The sequence below is a fragment of the Molothrus aeneus genome, chromosome 26 (assembly GCF_037042795.1).
Source record: "Molothrus aeneus isolate 106 chromosome 26, BPBGC_Maene_1.0, whole genome shotgun sequence".
Lineage (NCBI taxonomy): Eukaryota > Metazoa > Chordata > Aves > Passeriformes > Icteridae > Molothrus > Molothrus aeneus.
The window spans coordinates 3,150,653-3,169,427 of NC_089671.1; the positions used below are offsets into that span (position 1 = coordinate 3,150,653).

At 40.0% G+C, this 18,775-nt stretch overlaps 1 protein-coding gene across 1 annotated transcript in view; it reads right to left on the minus strand.

Annotated features, from left to right (window-relative positions):
* Positions 1 to 18,775, minus strand: part of CEP112 (centrosomal protein 112) — a 194,148-nt gene that overhangs the window by 68,817 nt on the left and 106,556 nt on the right. Inside the window, exons 22-23 of the mRNA XM_066566089.1 lie at positions 7,641 to 7,703; positions 3,788 to 3,937 (exon numbers count right to left, since the gene is read on the minus strand). Of these exons, the coding sequence (XP_066422186.1) occupies positions 3,788 to 3,937; positions 7,641 to 7,703 (213 nt within the window). The remainder of the gene's footprint in view (positions 1 to 3,787; positions 3,938 to 7,640; positions 7,704 to 18,775) is intronic.

An 18,775-nucleotide genomic window follows, 5' to 3' on the forward strand; every position in this document is an offset into this window, starting at 1 on the left:
GCATAAAAAGTGTTGAAATATGTCATCTTCCAACCATGCTTTGCTAATGAAATCTTGGTGTTAATTCAGGGATTTAACAGAATCCTAGAATCTGTAACAGGAATCAAACAACAATTGTGGTTCATCTGGCAAAAAAAGCAGCATTTTCCCCCTTTTCTGTTGTGGGTTTGTCACTGTATGCTCTCCATCATCCATTTCTTTCCAGAATCTACTTTTTGATGTGGAGTCCCCACTTGGCCATCAACTTCAGCATTAAAATGCTCTGAACATGTTTTGCAGCTCCAATCCCAGGAAATGTTTTGTACTTCCAATCCCAGGATCCAAAAGGATTTCATAAAAAACTGAACAACTAAGCCTAAACAACCAAGGCTGGGATTTCATAAATAACCTCAAGGTATCTTTATGATGCCACCAACTTCTTGTTCTGCCCAGCCCAGTAACCAAAAGCAGCAGAGGAGTTTGGTAAATGCTCTGACTGTTGGAATTATCAAGCTCCAGGCTGCTGCGTAGATCACTACGAAGATGCAAGAAACGTAATGTCAAGAATTTAAAATAAAATTTAAAAAAAATTAAAATTAATAAAAATAATTTAAAAATTGGGTTCCTGATCTCTGGGCTGAGCAGAGCTCAGTGACCAGGGGAGCTCTGCCCTTTGTCCCCCCTGCCCCAGCTCAGTGTCCTTGGGCTTTGCTCTGGATTTAACCCCTGGGGAGCCCAAAGCAGGACATGGCCATGAGGGGAGCTGGGTTTGGGGTCACACCTCAGCTGCTGTGGGATCTGCCATGGGACATTGCTGCACCCAGAGGGGTCACCCTGAGCCACAAGAGCAGAATGTGAGAGCCAAGGGTTTATCCTGATTTCATGAGTGATGACAAGCCCAGCCTGCCCTTAGGCCAGACCTAACATACAGCACCAAGGCCTTCAAGCATTTGTCTCAAACTGCCCCAAACTGAGGCCACCTGAAGGCAAAAAGCCTTGTTCAAATTGGGTTTTTAGGCTGTCAAAAGAAACAGGAGGTTCTTAAAAGATCCATTATTATATATCCAATATATCCATTATATTGGACCCATTATTATATATCCAATATATCCAATATATCCATTATATTGGATCCATTATTATAGATCCAATATATCCAATTGATATATTGGTCCAATAGATCATAGTGATCTATTGATATACATCCAATAGATCCATTATCATATATCCAATATGTCCATTATATATTTGGATATATTGGATCTCAAAAGATCCAAGATATCCAAATATATTTTTGACTAATATTTAAGATACTACCTTAAGAAATACTGAGTTGAAGGAGATGGATGCAATTGTGCAATAATAACAAATCAGAAATCTTTTACTAGCAAAGAGAGTCAGGAATTTGAATTAACATCAAAATCATGTATTATGGCATCCACATCTGGATATCACTTTACTGCCTAAATCCAAAACTTCTCTGAGAGCCAGTTGGTTTCTGTAAAATGTATTTCTCCCTTTGAAAGGAAATAATAATTGGAAGGTCTAACAGGAAGCCACCCAATACCAATAGAGGAAATTGCAATCTGTTCCTCAATGTTAGTTTAAATCAATGTTATATTTAGCAAAGGCTGTTTTTTAATGATAGTATTTTCAATAGATTTTACTACACTGAGTCTCCTCAAAGGCTTGCATTACATTAAGAATTGCTTTGTTTGTAGAATGTTTCTTTAATCATCCCTCCAGGTCTTCAGCTTACCCTAGGTTAGATGTTGTTCCCCATCTCCAGGACATCCAGGATTCCATTTTCACCAAAACCCTTTTTTTTTTTTTTTTTGCCCCAGGCTAATAAAAAGCAAAGTATTTCTGCATATGGTTGCCTAGAAATATGTGTGGTTCTTAAAAATACAAAGTGATCAAATATTAAAACCACCTTTTTCTGTTTCCAGAAGTATACACAGCATTTTAGCTTCCTAGGAATTTTCTGCTTGAGTATCTGGATTTCAGTAAATTTCCATTAAATCAGTGGTTTCAAAGGAAGATTTTTTTTAAAAAGTACAGTATTAATGATACTAAACAAAATTCAAGAACTCCAAGCAAAACAGCTCCTCCAATTTCTTCTCCAAGTTGACAAAATCTTTTAAAACTTACTCCCAGCACCAGTGCTAAAAACTCCCTGGGACACTGCTCAGAAATCCTGTGCACAATTTCCCTGTGGTTTTTATGGATTTCATTACATTGTGAAGTAATAACATCAAAATGAAGTTTATAATAGATTTACATGCAGAAGGGTTTCATACCACCTATAATCATTACTGCTCAAAAACTGGTGGTGCCAACAGCTGAATTATTCCACTGCCTGTAACTTAAGAGAATGCAGAAACTCAAGAGTAGAGTTTGCACCAGAAGAAAAATGCTGCTTAAGAGTCTGAGCCATGTTTTTCCAACATGTAACTCAAGAAGGCACCATGATAACTTGAATTACTGTGTATTTCTGACTCTGTGGAAGATGATTCCACTGTCACGGGGCTTCTGCAGATCTTGGTGGCCACTGGAAAAGTGAACTACAAACAATTCATGTTCCTAAGTGGTAAAAATTCACCTGTACCTGAAAATAATGGGATTTACCTGTGTTCTCTCTGCAGAGCCTGGTGATAAAATAACCTACCTGTGGTGATTCTATCTGCATAACAGATTAGAGCCAACATTTTTATAGTTACACCTTTCACAGAAAGAAAAGTCTTTCCCTCAACAAGCACACAAATAAAGGCAGACATTTTCCTTAAGAAAAAATAATGATAATTAAAAATCAATGAAAGAAAAACATTCTGCAGATGATGAGACAGTAATGACAACCTAATGCAAGTCATTCCAATGACAGAGGACAGCATTAACTGCACCATAATCCAATGGATTTCCAACATCTTAAAACTTCCATGGTATCTTTTAGGCACAAAAAAAAAAAACAGGTAAACTGTAGGAGTTGATTTTTCCATGAGGTTTTACATTTAAGAATGTAATTCTTTGGTATGATTGAATGTCTTTACAAAGGAAAAGGAATTTTTTCTATACAACTTCTCATGAGTTGTTTTTGTTGTCAAAAGACCAAATGACAGTTTCAAAATCTTCCCATTGTTCTTTACTACTCCGAGAAGAAAAAATGTTTAAAAGCCAATTCTGCTGACTTCTACAGGTGGAATTCTCTGCAGCCACTTTGAGTCAAGGTGTCAAAGCAGCAAGAACACAACGTGGCAATTCAGTCCCTTAAAACAATGAGAAAAACCAAAGAATGGAATTCTGAAGCAAAATATATGAAAAAATACAATAAAATATGTATAAAACTACAGATAACAAATACTTTATTCCTTTAACATTCAGCACAGACTTTGCTTGTATTTTTCAGTGGAAGTTAAGGACAAGTTTTTCCTTCAATGCAGCTTTAAACATGAAAGTTGGGAAGGTTTGTGACCACACTCTCCTATTTTTCACCTTTCCTCTCTTTCAAGCCCTGAAAGCACAGCATAAAGCTGCTGCAAACACACTAAAACATCAGGGCCAGTACAAAAAGAAAGAGAACAGATAAGAGTCAAGTATTTGACTGACATGGATGGATTAGATTTGCCAAATCCAGGCGTTTTCTGCAGGCATGGGATCAGCTAGAGGAAAGAGAGCCTGAGTCATCAGCTCCATCAAAGGTTTGGGGATGTCTGGGTGAACAGCTCTGTGTGAGCAGGAACCAGCCCTGCATTCAGAACTTTTAATTACCCTCACCCAGGCAGCAGCAGCAGCACAGAAATGCCCAGATTACCTTGATTGCTCTGTCATTATCTGTCATCAGCTGCTGCTTCTCATCTTCCAACTTCTGGGCAACTTCCTGGAGCCGCTGCTCCACCACAAGCTGCTGCTGGCTGCTCTCCTCTGTCAGGAAGGAAATGGTTGCCTTCAGTTCAGCTATCTCCTGAAAAGAAAGCAGCATGTTAAAGCTTCCTTCAATAAAAGACACGTATTTTGCATTTTTTTAAATATAAACACGGCAATGGCAAGCTCTGCTGTGCGAGCTGGATGTCTGAAATCAGCACGCTGCACACTGGCAGGGCATGGAACTCCACGCACAGAAAAGGAACAGAGCAAGGCTGGAAATGACAAGAATCGCTGAACACAAAATATTTGGAAGTGTTTTCCACTGTGACATTCCAAAATATTTACTCATGAGAACAAAGCACATCTGTGATCTTCAAACTGGAGCCTGCTCCCCATCTTGCCCCGCTCTGAAAGGGGAGTGTGAGTTTACACTGGGATGCTGCTGCTCCTTTTCCAGGGGGATATTTTACACCTTGATACTGCTGAGAGCAAAAACATCCACATTCACACACTGGACTGAAATTTAAACCTGGCAGTGACATTTCTGAGCTGCTGAAAGGAGCAGATTTTGCTGAGCAATAGAGTGAGGACCTGACTCCACATCCAGACCTTTTAGGTGATTCACTTGTCATTTGTTGAATTGTATTTGTTTTACCTTTTTCATCACTGGGGAAAGTCATAACTAACCCTGATCCTTTAGGCATATTTACAGAATTTTATACTGACACGTCATCACCCAGCAAAGCACTTAGACATGTGGGAGAGTCACTGACTTTAATGTATATATTCAAGCTTAAGGTTAAGCTGCTGTAGCAGCATATTATAGAATAATTCTAAAAACACTTTAGCACACAGGCAGTTCAGGGAGACACTACCAGAGTGCTTAGACTTTGCCAGGCCTCCTCATTGGCAGAGAAAAATTTATCTATATTAATTACATGGTTATTTAGGAAAAAAATAAGTTAAAAAACCCCCTAATAATAGGCCAGGACTAGTGTAAGAAGAACTGAGCTACAAATGAAGGTACTAAAATCACTGGAAAAGGGGAAAAAGCCTGATTAAAACCCTGTAGTAAATTTATTTCTCTTTACCTGCCTGAAAAGCTCAGGAAGTAACCCAGATTATGTGTAAAACCTACCTTTGTATTTCTGTATTGCTTTTCTAAAAAAGAAACACATATTTCAAAAGATATACATATTTCAAAAGATAATACCCATCAAAAAGAAGGGGTTTTGAGACCAATATGCCAAAGTTTAGAGATTATCTGGATAGGGTGCAACTCTTTAGCCAGGATTAAGCAGTGTCTCTGGGTTTGCAGTTCAGGTAATTGTTTAGAAGACAGGCAATTTGCAGAAATGTGGTTTTACCAGGTGTGCAATGCACAGGAGAAAGCAGAAGAAAGCAATGGATTATGTAAATTATTAAGATAACAACTTGACCTCATGCAAAACTACAGCATTTTGAGTATGTCTCATTTTGTCATTTTAAAAAGAAAACAAAGCAGCAAACTCCTCAATATAACACAAACCTGAGATTTAAAGCTTTTACTAGGTTGAGAGCCTGGTCTAGCACAGGAGTTCTGAAATCCAAGCAAGGAAATTTCAGCAGAAATTGATGAAGAAAGATCTGCTTTGTGCAGTACTTTTCAGAGCAAAAATTTCTATTTACTTTGTATAAACTTCAGAGGAAATTTCTTGAAATATCTTCTCTGTGTGGGTGTTAAAAGTGAATGTTCCAAGAGGCCACAGAGAGAAAGATTGGACAGATGCTGTCAGCAAGGGGACCACAAGAAAAGTTGCAATCGACCAATTATTAACAGTGAGCTACCAAAAAACCCCAAAGCCAAGCGTGTCCAAGTAACTTGGGGGATTTGATTTAAACCCACACAAGTAAAGAAATTCAGACATCAGGGTGAAACTGTTTTACTGAGCCAAGCAGCCCTGACAGATGATGGATGTGTTGTGTCTGCCCCAGAAAGGGCTGAGGAGCTGGGCCCAGCTCTTGCCAGTAAAATGCCCCAGCTACAGCAAAGCCACCTTAATACAAAACATGTCCCCAAATCTTGAGACTATTCTGCAGGCCAATAAATACTATATGACATAATAAATTCTGTCAGTCTGACAAAATTTATTATGACATTTAGGTTAAAAAGTTCTTACCTTGCCCTACACTACCTACGTGTTCCTGCTGCAACAATTAAAGCAATTTCCCTCATCCCTTTGCTTAAACATTCAGAAATCCTCAATTATTCCAACTGTCCTTAACAAATGGACCAAGAACCATTTTTGTATTGACATTGGATTGAGTCTGGCATGGAGAGGCTGCCTTGATTCCACTCACATGGGGGTGACAAGAACAAAAGGTAAAATAGAGGTAGAAATGGAAGGGATCTCTTCCTGCAGGTCTGACGTGGATTAAATGTTACTTTTTGAGCTTTAACCATTTCCTGCTTTTCAGGTTCAGATGGAAAGATTAAAAAAAGAGAAGAGGCCTTTTTTGGTGTGTCTTTCTTTCTTTCTTTATAAATAAGGCTCTCAAAAATTACAAAATTAGTAATTTAAAATTACTTGCAAGGTATTTAGGACAGAGAGAATTATCTCTGATTTACCACAGAATTGTGGAATTGGTGAGGGTGGAATGGACCAGTTTAAAGAATTAACACCCAGAGCTGGTTGTTCAGGATCAGCCCAGTCAGGTTTTACGTAGCTCCAAGGATGGAGACTCTACAACCTCTCTGTATGCAAATGAATGTGCAAAAATACTGGTTAGATTCTAGAAATAGAATATAAGACATATTTACCAAAGATTCTGATAAAGCAGTGTGAAAAAGTGACAGCCAATAAATGTCACAATTGAGTCACAATTTTGGATAAGTGTTACAGAGAATAAGACTCAAAAGAGATGAAAAGCTGAAATCAAGAGTTTTAAATATTTTGAAGTGTTGGTAAAACAGTAAAGTTTGTAGTTTCTTGTTATTGTCTCACTGATAATTTCTGTCTAGATTAGAGGCTGCTAAACCCTTCTTTGTAGTGTTTTTATTGATTTTAAAAGACTGTTATTGGACTGCTGGCTGCAAACACACTTTGCAGTGCAAGGCAAACATTCTGCTATGGCTGGGAGCAATGAGGAGAATGACACCTCCACACAAATCCTTGTGGCAATTTTTTTCTTATTAAAAGCTTAACTTCTGGTTGCATCTCCATCATTTTTCACACTTCAGTACTGCCTGTCAGTCAAACTGAAAGCTGAAGTATGTAAAAATCATCCAGCCTTACCATTTTTAAGCATATATGTAAATTCAACACTCATTTCATCTTTTGAGTTCTCTGAAGACCAAAAATTCAAGTCAAAACCAGTCTGCTTCCAGGACACTGACATTCCTCAAGGTGATGTTTTGGGCAGAAATGCAGAACCGGTGGGGATCAATGATAAAGATGAAGAAACCTTGGGTGACACCACCTTTAACAGAAATTCAAGTGCTGGCTGTGCAATGATTCTGTGAGATGTGATGGAGCACCTCACCTTCCTTCCCACTGGCTGAAGGAGGACTTGGTCCTCTGGGGTCCTCAGGAAATGACGATGGAGATGAAAAAGATAAAATTCAGAACTCAAAAAGCCCCACCTCTATTTTCCAGCTTAATGCTTTGTAGTTTCTCAGTTAAAATCTGCAAGAAGACACTGGATGTTCGATTCAGCAACAGGATATGACTTCTCTTGGTCATCAAAACCAGCAGTAACTCAACTTTTCACCAAGCTCCCCAGTGGAACAGGTTCACCTGAGCTCCCTGCTGGCCACCTACCTGCGTGGACCTGGCCAGTTTGAGGCTGAACTCCTCCTCCGCCTGCTTCAGCCGCCTGTTGGCCTGGAACACACACAAAGGAGAGCCCCGTTAGCTCAGACACAGGGCGTGCACAGACACTTTGCCACCTTGGCACCTCCTCCTCCTCCTCCTCGTGCCCATCGCTGAGCGCCGGCCCCGCGCCAGCCCCAACGCCCTTCTGTGGCAGCCAGAAAACCGCCAGGGCTGGCCTTTGATCTCGGGCCAACTATTCATCACTTGAAAGAGGGGAGAAATTGTACCTCTGCTGCCAATTATTAGCAAAACATAAAGGGTTCTGCAGATTAAAAAAAAAAAAAGAAAAAAAAGGAGAGAAGGAGAGCGTGCGCGCGCGTGTGTGTGTGTGTGGGGCAGGGGAAGAAGGCAACACATGTAAACGAGTTTATTAAGATGAATTTGTTTCTGAACAGAGGGGGGGAAAATGAGGAGAAAATCCCAGGCAATGTGACATGGGGGATGCAGCTTCACCTCTCAGTTCTGTGTCTGCAACTGTCCCTTGTCCCATTGCTCATCCCTTCCTAGGAAAGGTGGGAATTACACTGAAAGGTGGGAATTTGGGAATTACACTGAAAGGTGGGAATTACACTGAAAGGTGGGAATTACACTGAAAATCCACCCAAGATGCAGCATGGACATACAACTCTTTCCTTACACCAGCTTTTTTTTTTCACAAATCAAAGCTAAAGAATAAACCAAACTGAAAACAAGGCTGCTTGGTCATATCACAATCAAACCAGCAAATATTTCTATAACCGCAGGAAAAATACCCCTTAAGGTTTTTTTTTTTCCTCAAATAATTTAATTTCAGAAATAATTTGATAATAGTGATGTTAATAAAAAAAAATAAATGCAATTTCATTTCAGGGGAGAAACTTGATTTGTATTTTTCTTGCAGAAACCAGCCCAGCCCAGCCCCACCACGCTGTCCTCAGGTGAACTGCTCGGCGCTCTCATCTCCTCGTCTCTCACACTTGAGGACAGGTGTCTAAGACAAATATTTTCTTAGGGGGGACAAAATATCACACAGCTGAGTTCTGAAGCAAATTTAAGCTGATTAAGTTTTCAAAACCTATCTGACCTCCTGCTCAAACCTTTGATCTGTCGTCCTTAGTTTTACGGCACCGCATCCAGCGCCCGAATGCCGGCTCCTGCCAGCCCCTCTTTGGGGGGACCAAAAAAACCCCACAGGGGCCCCCAGAGCCTCTGAACCCTGCATGGATCCAGCTCAGGCTCCATCTCTGCAGACTCCAGGGATTTCAGGCAGGCAAAGAGTCTTATTGATTTTGCTGGGCTATAAATCGAGGAGCTTAGAGCCGCGGATCGTCATGGTAGGGCTGGAATCATCCTCGGCAATCCGGGCAGCTCTGTAAGGTGCAGCTCAGCCTAAGAATATTACAGCCAGTTCAAAGTAATCCTAAACTTTACATGAAATTGCAATTTCAGATCCTCAATCCCTTCAAATTCCAAAATTATGAAACATATGGATGTCTCCATCTGTTTGTTGGCACTAAGGAATCTACTAAGAAAAGTTGGCAAAACCAATTATCAAATTTGTGCATCATTTTTGAGATGACATTATGGCTTGGTTTTGTTATAAACAGAGATAATGGCAGTACACATTGGCTTGAACCAGCATCTAGAAGAATTCTGAAGCACCAGACAAATTAAATTTCACTTTTTCTCCATTTATCACTCAAAAGTGAACCACAAACACTGTAAGGGCCCATGGTGGGGGTGCATAAATAAAAGGAGTGGTGACACAGCCCCAGCTATCCCAGGGAGCTCTGTCCATGCTCTGTTTCTCCTTGTACTCGGGCTGACCCATGTTAACACTCGTTCCATTGTACTGCAGCCTAGTTTCAGATGATGTTTTACCACCACTGCATGTCATAAAGTGACTGAAACTGCCAGTTTATCTTTAGAGAAAAAAAAGTAAAAAAATAAATTACAGCAATAGCATAAATTACTGTTAGTCCCAGAAAGGGAGAGGGATTTGTCAGCAAGGCACTGCACAGATCACGTTACAGCTGCTCTCGCTCAACTTGCCTGGGGTAAAAGTCCTCATCTTTCATAGAAGCAGCTTTATAACCTCCTGAACCCACAGATGAAATCCCAATAAATAATAAAGAACCACTCATGAGTTCCATAAACAAATTAGAATTTGTTTGTTCACACTGAGTAGAATCAGGCTGACCTCTGAGACAGGACAGAGGTGATCCAAAAGAAAGATACTCTGAATTTCATTATTGTTTTATTCTTTTGTTCTTAACTAAAGGCAAAGAATGGATACCCTACCAGTTTACTTAAAAGGAATTGCAACATTTTATTTTATAATGGCTTTAACAACTTCCAGTTAGCAAAATATTTATAAGTTTTGTCTCCCAGTCACCAACAACAATAAATTCTTGCATTTTCTTCCAGCCCCAAACATTTGAGGCATCTGAATTTCAGAGGTACAGTTCCCAAAGTTTCCCCTGGAGACAGCACAAGCACAGCTCCATGGGCTCTGGTTGACTAAAACTGGTTATATTGGCCCTGGGGCACTAAAAACTGTGGACAGTCCCTGCCAGTACCTCAAAGGGTCTTACAGGAAGGCTGGAGAGGGACTTCTCACAAGGGCATGGAGTGACAGGAAAAGGGGAATGGCTTCCCACTGATGGAGGGCAGGGTAAGACGGGATTTTGGGAAGGAATTGGCCCTGGTAGGGTGGGCAGGCCCTGGCACAGGTGCCCAGAGCAGCACTGGCTGCCCCTGGACCCCTCAAGTGCCCAAGGCCAGGCTGGACAGGGCTTGGAGCAGCCTGGGACAGGGGAAGTGTCCCTGCCATGGCAGGGGTGGAATGGGAGGATCTTTAAGGTCCCTTCCTACCCAAACCATTCCATAATTCCGTGGCTCCTGCTGACTTCAGCTTTTCCCTGAGGTCTGTAACACCCAGCAGCTCTTGCATCATCACAAACCACACCAGCAGCTCTGATGAAGGCACAGACCACAATTTACAGCACTGAAAAGATCCAACTCACGGGGCTCACCCTCTTTTCCACTGCCATCTTTTAACTGCAGAAATATGAAGCTTCTCCTTTCTCAAAACCTGCAACTAAAACTAATTTAGTACCTCTTTATACAGGCTGTTGCTTTGCAACCAAGGCAGACACAAACCACCTTCCCTGGGGCACTGCTACGCACAGAAAATGTCTTATTACTCTTTTTTGTTTTAAGGAATGAGTAAATACACACAGAGCTGTGGACAGGGAACATCAGGGGGGATTTATAAATGAGAGGGTTCACACTGGCCTGGTGCACACACACACAGCAGTTTCCTGGGCTCCTTCTTTTCCAGCTGGCTGCTGGGTGCACGTGCTGGAGGAAGCACAAGCTGTTTCTGAATTATTTTAAGGGCATTCCCTCCCTTTCAGGTTAGCTGCTATTTCAGAAACATAATGAATAAGAATCCAAGTGGAAGGTGAACATTTGGAGGGTCAGCCAGTGTTCATTAAAGTCAAGCTCTTTTTATAGCAATGGGCAGCACTGCAAATAGAGTTAATGGTCTGAAACCAGTTTTCAGTGTGTGAGAGGTGGCTGCTGAAATTCCCACTTGGCAGAAGCTTGTCAGAAATATCAATTGGAATATCCATTTTTGTAATGAAAAAGATTGAAATTGGATAAGCAGCAGAGGAATTCCACTGATTCAAAAACTAACTCCTGTTTAGTTTCACACAGTTAATACATATTTTAGCTAAAATTAGCTGATTATGATGATTTTACATGCAGTTATTTAATATTACAGAGGACTTTTGCATTAAAAAGATTATGCCCTTGTTGCAGTTAATTGGTTTTAAAAACCAACTGTAATTCTTTAACAAGCCTTAAAGCATCATATTGTGGTTGCTAAGCAAAACTGCATCGACTTCAACAAAACATTTCAGGTAAAAATGAAAACAAAAAAATCAAACCAAAAAAATTTAAAAATTAAACCAAAAAATTAAAATTATTAGCACTCCAGATGTGGTGTCTGAATTAATGGACGCTCTTCTAACACAGCCCCATTTTCACTTTCTCCTTTCATGGAACAGAACAGCATCAGTTGAAGAGCCCAGGATCTATGACAGGACCACATGACAAAAGCACACCATGTCCTACCCCAATTACCAAGTATTTAGAAGCCATTTGAAGTATGAGGTGCATCAGAGGGAACTTTCAGCTCCAGTTCCACTGAGTGGAGCACAAGCCCTGACCAGCCCCAGGTCCCTCTGGGCTTGGCAGCCACGGGGACAATTCCAACCTCCAGCAACACCCACGGAGGCTTTTGGGATGTCTTGGGTTTTTGTCAATAATGAAGCTGTTCAGAAGCCTTGGAACATTACAAACCTGTGCATTGGGTAAGATATTGGGGAAAAATCCTTCCCTGTGGGGTGGCACTGGGTGAGTTTTAAGGCCCCTTCCAACCCCAACAATCAGAGTTTAGTGATGGGCTTGGCAGTGTTGGGTTTGTGGTTGGACTCCTTGACCTCAGAGGTCTTTTCCAATCTGAATAATTCCACGTTTCTCTATCTTCCAGCCTTGGAAAGAGCTCTCATAACTAGAGTTTTTTATATATATATACACACACACAACACCATAATCACTGATAGAGAAGCAGCAGATTAAAGAACTTTTCTGTTTAGGGTAGTTGCTATGAAAGAATCATTTTTCAAAATGCCTGCAACTAGCTAAAAGTGGCCATCCATAAGCTGATCCTCCATAATTAGTTAGATAAAAGTGTAAGCAAACTTAAAAAAAAAAAAAAAAAGAAGAAAAAAAAAAGGAGGAAAAAAAATCAAAGGGTGGGGGAAGAAGAAGAAAGAAAACTTGCTCCAGGGAAGAAGCAACTGTTCTCTGATGTGCAGCAAGGAATTTAACATCAAAGAACTAATGTAAATGGGGCCCATTTACCTCAAAAAACAACACACCACTCCACATTCTGGAATATTTCTATTTTAAGTTTGACAGCATTATGCTTTGTACCAAAATTCAAGATTGTGTAATTTGATAGATGTCAGGAGAAAATGACCTTCAGAATGGCTAATGGTGGCAATCTTTGTTATTAAGTATGTTAAAACTCTCTGTACAATATCTGTTTAAACTTCAGAGATCAGCAGATCACCTTTAAAGTTCATCTGATTGTACATAAAAATTCCATTTTGACTCAAAGCCTGAAACATGCATTTTCCTTATGTGCCTCTAACACTGACAGTGGGTGACTTCCTACACCAAACTCCTGCTCTTTCTCCTGCTCTCCCCACCAATCAGACAGAAATGAAAGCTGGATCTCTGTTCAGCAGTGAAAATAGCACACACAGTTCAAATATGTAATCTGAACCACCCAAAAGACCATTAAAAATAGTTGAATCCCCAAAATGATGTTAACAGAATAATTAGTCAAGTACCAAATGACTTCAAGGGTTTTGAAAATGAATGATAGAAATCCCAAAATCCTATTAATATTCTATTTTACATTTCACTTTTCGAGGTCTACAAATCTTTTCCTTTTTATTTTTTTATTCATTAAACATACATCTTTAGGAGAAAAAAACTCTCTCATTCATGTGTGAAGTACTTTTCATTGGGAAAAACCCAAGAATGAATAGAAATGCCTTTGCCAGTACCTGCACAGAGAATTGCCTTTCTGCAGCACATTGCAGTTCTGTGCTCAATGGGGGCCCACTGAGAAGCTGCTTCTGCAAACTGTGCCCTAGGAAAACTCCAAATTCCAGACTTCTCATTTAAACCAACAGAGCATTTCTAATAATTCTGAAATTATGCAGAGGAATTAAATACAGGCATTTTGAACTCACCCAGAAAGTCTTCTGTGGGACTCCAGCTTCAGGGTGGCTGATGCCCAGGGTACACCAGCCTTGCACCAGGGCACAATTATCACCTTCATCTAAATGGAATTAATCAGCATCTAAACATTCCCCAGCATCACTAATGCTGATTTCCAGTCAATATTGCTGTCAGCCAGGCACATTATTTCAAACAAACTGGCCTGAAATACCAGCCTTGCATACAAGACAAGGATTTAAAACCAGATTAACAGCTTGGGTTTGCCACATGCAATTGTTTAATGCTTGAACTACCCTTTACAGAAGACAATACTGGTGAGTGCATCAGGCACTTAAAGGGCTGGCAGAGAATTGTGGTTTAATCTGAGGCTGGGACAGGGTTTAATCTGAGGTTCTGGGACATTTTACCAAAAGATTGTTGGGTGTGATAAGCTCTGGGCTGGGATCATGGGCAGCACAGCAGAGATGGCTGATTTTGGTTTGATTTACTCTCATCAATCATCTGTGATTGATGACTATTGGTGAAATCAGTGTGGTGTTTTGTGGTGACAGAAATTCCTGCAAATGAAGAGATTCAAATGATCATCACAGATGTCACTGCTTCTCATCTGCCATCCGTCACACTGGGCAGCTGGGGTTGAGATTTCTCATTATCTTCCTATTTCACCAATTTTGGCGTCAGGTTTTATATTTTTGGCATGATTCTTCCCACAGCTCCACATTCAAACAAGATGGAGTAAAGTGAAGATGGGGAGACTCCAACACTCTCCACTTTAGAGTCCTTAAATCACATTCCTGGATCACCATTTTAAATTTCCTGCTTTTCTCCTGTTCCATCCAACCAAAGATGGTTATTTAAACCGAGTTTAAGATGTTATATCAAAAGTGCTGGCATGTTCTTTTTCAGAGTTTGAACAAAGAAAATGTGCAGCCAACAGGAATTATTTGAGTTTCGACAAGCTGCCTTCACCCCTGAGAAATGCAGGCACCTCGCTCCTCTCATGAGCTCGGGCTCTCCCCCACTCTGACATAAAGAAGGTTCCAGAATTCCTCAGGCAAAGGAAACCAAACCACGGGGGGACAGGCTGGGAAACACCTTTGAAGACATTTCACATCAAGTCAAAGCTAAAGCTTCCTCCATGCATAGAAGGCAACAGTCCCAAGATGTGACACTGATCCACGACTTGACTCAGTTAAAGACTATTTAATCTGAGTTTTACAAAACATGATTCTTTATGAAATTGGAGATTTCTGAGACCCAGGCACTTTATCATTATTTATCAGCTAAATTCACACACCCTGATTTTTGCCAAGGAGAGACTTTAGGGCTCCTGAAAGAATTATAAAGGGATAAGAATGAAGTCTTTAGATTTTGCATTGTCTTAAGTTGAGTTTTGTGGCAAGAACAAGCATTTATTAAGAAGACAACGAGTAGAAAAACATTCTATGTATGTATCATTTTAAGACAGAATCTTTGCTATTAAATAGAAGCAAAAGTGGGAACAAAGGACAAACTGTACCCCTGAATTAACTTGGCATCAATAAATTAACTTGGTATCACAAAGTTAACTCAGTGTTTTGAAGTTACATCGTTGGACAAGAGCCCCACAAAAGTTAACTTCTACAGTTGGAACAACAGACACTGAAAATACAACCACATCCCCCAACAAATCAGTGATCTGAGGCCATCAGTGCTCCTTAGCAAGATTATGTTGGATTAATTTTTGTATTTTAAATATGACAAAGCTTCCCCAAAAGAGAGACAACTTCCCGGAGCCAGAGCGCATTACTGAGCCAAGGAGAAACTTCCCAAGTCCAGCAAAGGCCAATTAAAAAGAAAATGGAATATATTGCTCCATCATCAAAGCAATTAAAAACATAAATAAGGCATTGCACGACTCTTAACATTCCCAATGTTTAATTATTTATCTGTTCTCTGTCCTGCAGCTGTAGGTCAGAATTAACTCCTCTGAACTAAATACAGGAGAACTCTTTTGGGGATTTGTACCTTATTCATTTTCAAGCAAACATTTAAATTCATTTCAAATTCACACAAGAACTGCAACAGTTTCACCTAAATCAGATTTTCTACAAGTTAAACACCCCTCCTACACTCAGATGTGATTGTGAAACTACTTTGATCTCTCTTCCCAAATTTATTGCTCTGTGTAATCCATGACAAAATATAATGTGATTTACTGTATCTCTATATGACAGCCCAGCAGCTGACAGAACTTAATAATTTAGCATAAGAAAAAAACCCTTCTGGCACCAAAATATACAAATCATAATTGAGGCCCTTTAGTATCATGTTACAATGAAGCACATACAGACCGATCGTAAGAACTTCAAAACAATTAGAATTCTTTCTCACCCATTTAATGAAGGTGGGTTTTACTCCATGACATGTTCTGCAGCTGTAAGCAAGTCATTTGGGAGCACTTTTCTTTCTTCATATTAATGACTCTGAAGGACTAATAGCATTGTTTTACCCCTTCCCTATTTCCCAAACACTCCTTCTCCAAAAAGAAGAAGAAGAAAAAAGCCACCTGCAGCTTTTCTCTATTATAATGATATGAAGAAAGAGCAAATGAGTGTAAACAATGTCTTCAAAATGTGCCATATTTAAAAACACAATTATTATGTTTTACGTTAATTTGGTCTTGATCACTGAGCATTTTTCCTAAACAAAGCTGTTTGGAAATCTGTTTTATTTTGTTGTGCTGACCTAAGCAGGGATGTGATGGCCACATTCCATGGGGCACCTTGTGCTGACTCTGGGGTTTGGGGCACTTGAGAAAGTCTTCGTGCAAAGGATACATCACCCCAGATACTTCCAAGCAAAGTAAGAATGTGGATCTCATGGATACAGGAGGATTTTCTACTTCTAATTCCAAGGAACAAACACCAGTTACTCTTGTTAGCACAACCAAAACCACAGAGGAGCCCCAGTGAAACCAGCAGGGACTGACTGGGATCCAGGAGCAGGGAATCCTTCCTGTCACACCTGACCAGGAACCCAGGCCTCACTCCAGAATTCTCAACAAATCTAAGAATGAATTGGCTCAGTTGTTAAAATAAAAAAAAATCCATCAGTAATCTCATGTTACAGTCAGCACCACACCGGAAAAAGGCCAATGTTTTCCAAATATTATCAAGTACCCAGGAATGTGAGGATAGATAAAATTAGATAAATAAATTTGATAAAACTGGACCTACAAGCAATCAGCCTTTTCCAAGACACAAGGTATTGGGCAAAAAGGGAGAGTATGAGGTAATGATTCAACTGGGCTTTTAAAAGTATTTAATAAAGCTGAAATAATAAGCAATTGTGTATTACAAGATAAAGTCGGTGTGTTACAGGTTGTTTGGAGAGTGAAGAAAGGCTCCAGAAACGATTGAAAAAATAATTAAAACAGTTGTTCTGCCACTGGCAAAACCTCAGCATTCACCTTATCCACCATCCCCAGGACTTTGGGAGTCTTGATCTTATGAATCCACTCTGAAGGATAAAACCTGGAAGTTCTGGGATGGAGAAGAGGCAGCATGTGCCCACGTGCTGCAGAACGGGGAGGGGGGTTTGGGCACACACTTGAAAAAGAAAGAGGAGACAGAGACAACAAAAAAACCCCACCTGTGAATGCTTCTTCAACAGACACTTCAGATGAATTCCAGTTGGTGAAAAATCCACTAAACCCTAAAAAACCCAGGCAAGCTTCTCCAACAACTACCCAGCTATCATTGATATGACAGGACATGAGTAAAGTGTGCTGAAAGATGGGCCACATGATTGAGCTTTAATTTTAATCACATCAGTCCCTGCTCTGCTGAAAGCCATCTTTTTAATTCCATATTTTGTCATAATTTATCATTTAGCTCTTGTCTGGTTCTCATTTCTCATTGCTTCAATCATTTTCATTTTTGACCCTGTGGTGCAATTTGTGAATGCAAATAATGGTGCTTGACCTCCCTGCAGACATTAATGAAGATATTAAAAAGTGAGCCTGTTGCTCATGGGTGCACATTTTTTTCCCCCACAGTGACAGTTATACCAACTTCTCCTGGCTCCTAACTCTGGAACCAGATTTATGAATACAGCTGATGAGCAGAAATCTGATTTGTTGTTTTCTGGATTGTTTTTTCGGAGTTTTTATTTTTATTTAAAGGAGATAGGAGCAGTGTAACTCTGTGAATGACTGCAGCTCTTGCTTTGAAACATCTCCAGTAGGGAGAGTGCCATAAATTCTGTTTAGTCCTATTTGAGAGAAATATCCCTGAGATGATTCTACCATCTTTTTCTTCATGTTTGGCTCTGTTGATTGAAGACTCTTCCAAATGGCTCCCCTGAGGGATGATGCAATTCCTGTCACCATGCTCTTGGTCCACCACCATCCTGCCTTTTCTTTGGAGGAATGAGAAGGAGCAGTGCAAAAAGGGACACACTACAGAGGAAACTGCTTTTAAAAGGATTTGTGGAAAGGCACTATCAAAACAGATTAAACAATCTGCATTCTTTGCACTAATATACATTAAAAATATTTCCTCTTTGTGAAATACATTTCTTCTTGATCTTTTGGCATCATGTTTTGCTTTTACTTGATCTTTTGGCACCACATCTCTGGTTTTGCTAGATTTTCTCCAACAAAGCCAAATGTACTACACTCATTTTTATTAATATTAGTTGGTGAATCACTATGGCTGTGTCAGAAACGTTCAAGAACCAAATGTAATTTAATGTACACAGGCTCTACAAAACAAAACCAATAAAAATATTACTGCTCTGGAACAGAGAGATAATATCAGAGACAATAGTTCTTGGATTATAATGAAAAAAAATTAGGAGACTTGGGAAACATCCAACTCTTCTTGGTAAGAATTGGAGGCTCTTTAAATTATTCATAGCTGGAGCCTAAGCTAAATAATTGATGTAATAGACTCAAAACAAGTTTAAAAAAATGGCACTTTACAACTGGTGGGGGTCCTGCTTGCATTCAGCAAGGACACAAACAGGTCTGCATTACAATTAGACACAATTTAATGAGATCATTACACTTGGGAGGAATACACATCCACCTTTTATGGCTGACCTATTTGCCCCCATGTAAATAACCAGGGAATCACTGCAGTGAGTGTGAAAACTCATCACAAACAAAGTTATCTGCAGTAACTGTGGCTTCAGTCTCCAAGTTAATGAAGTGAAAGGTGTCAGATCAAAGGTTCCATCACAGCCAGTTCTCAGAAGGTCTTAGGGACAAAGATGGAACCATTTTTGGTGCT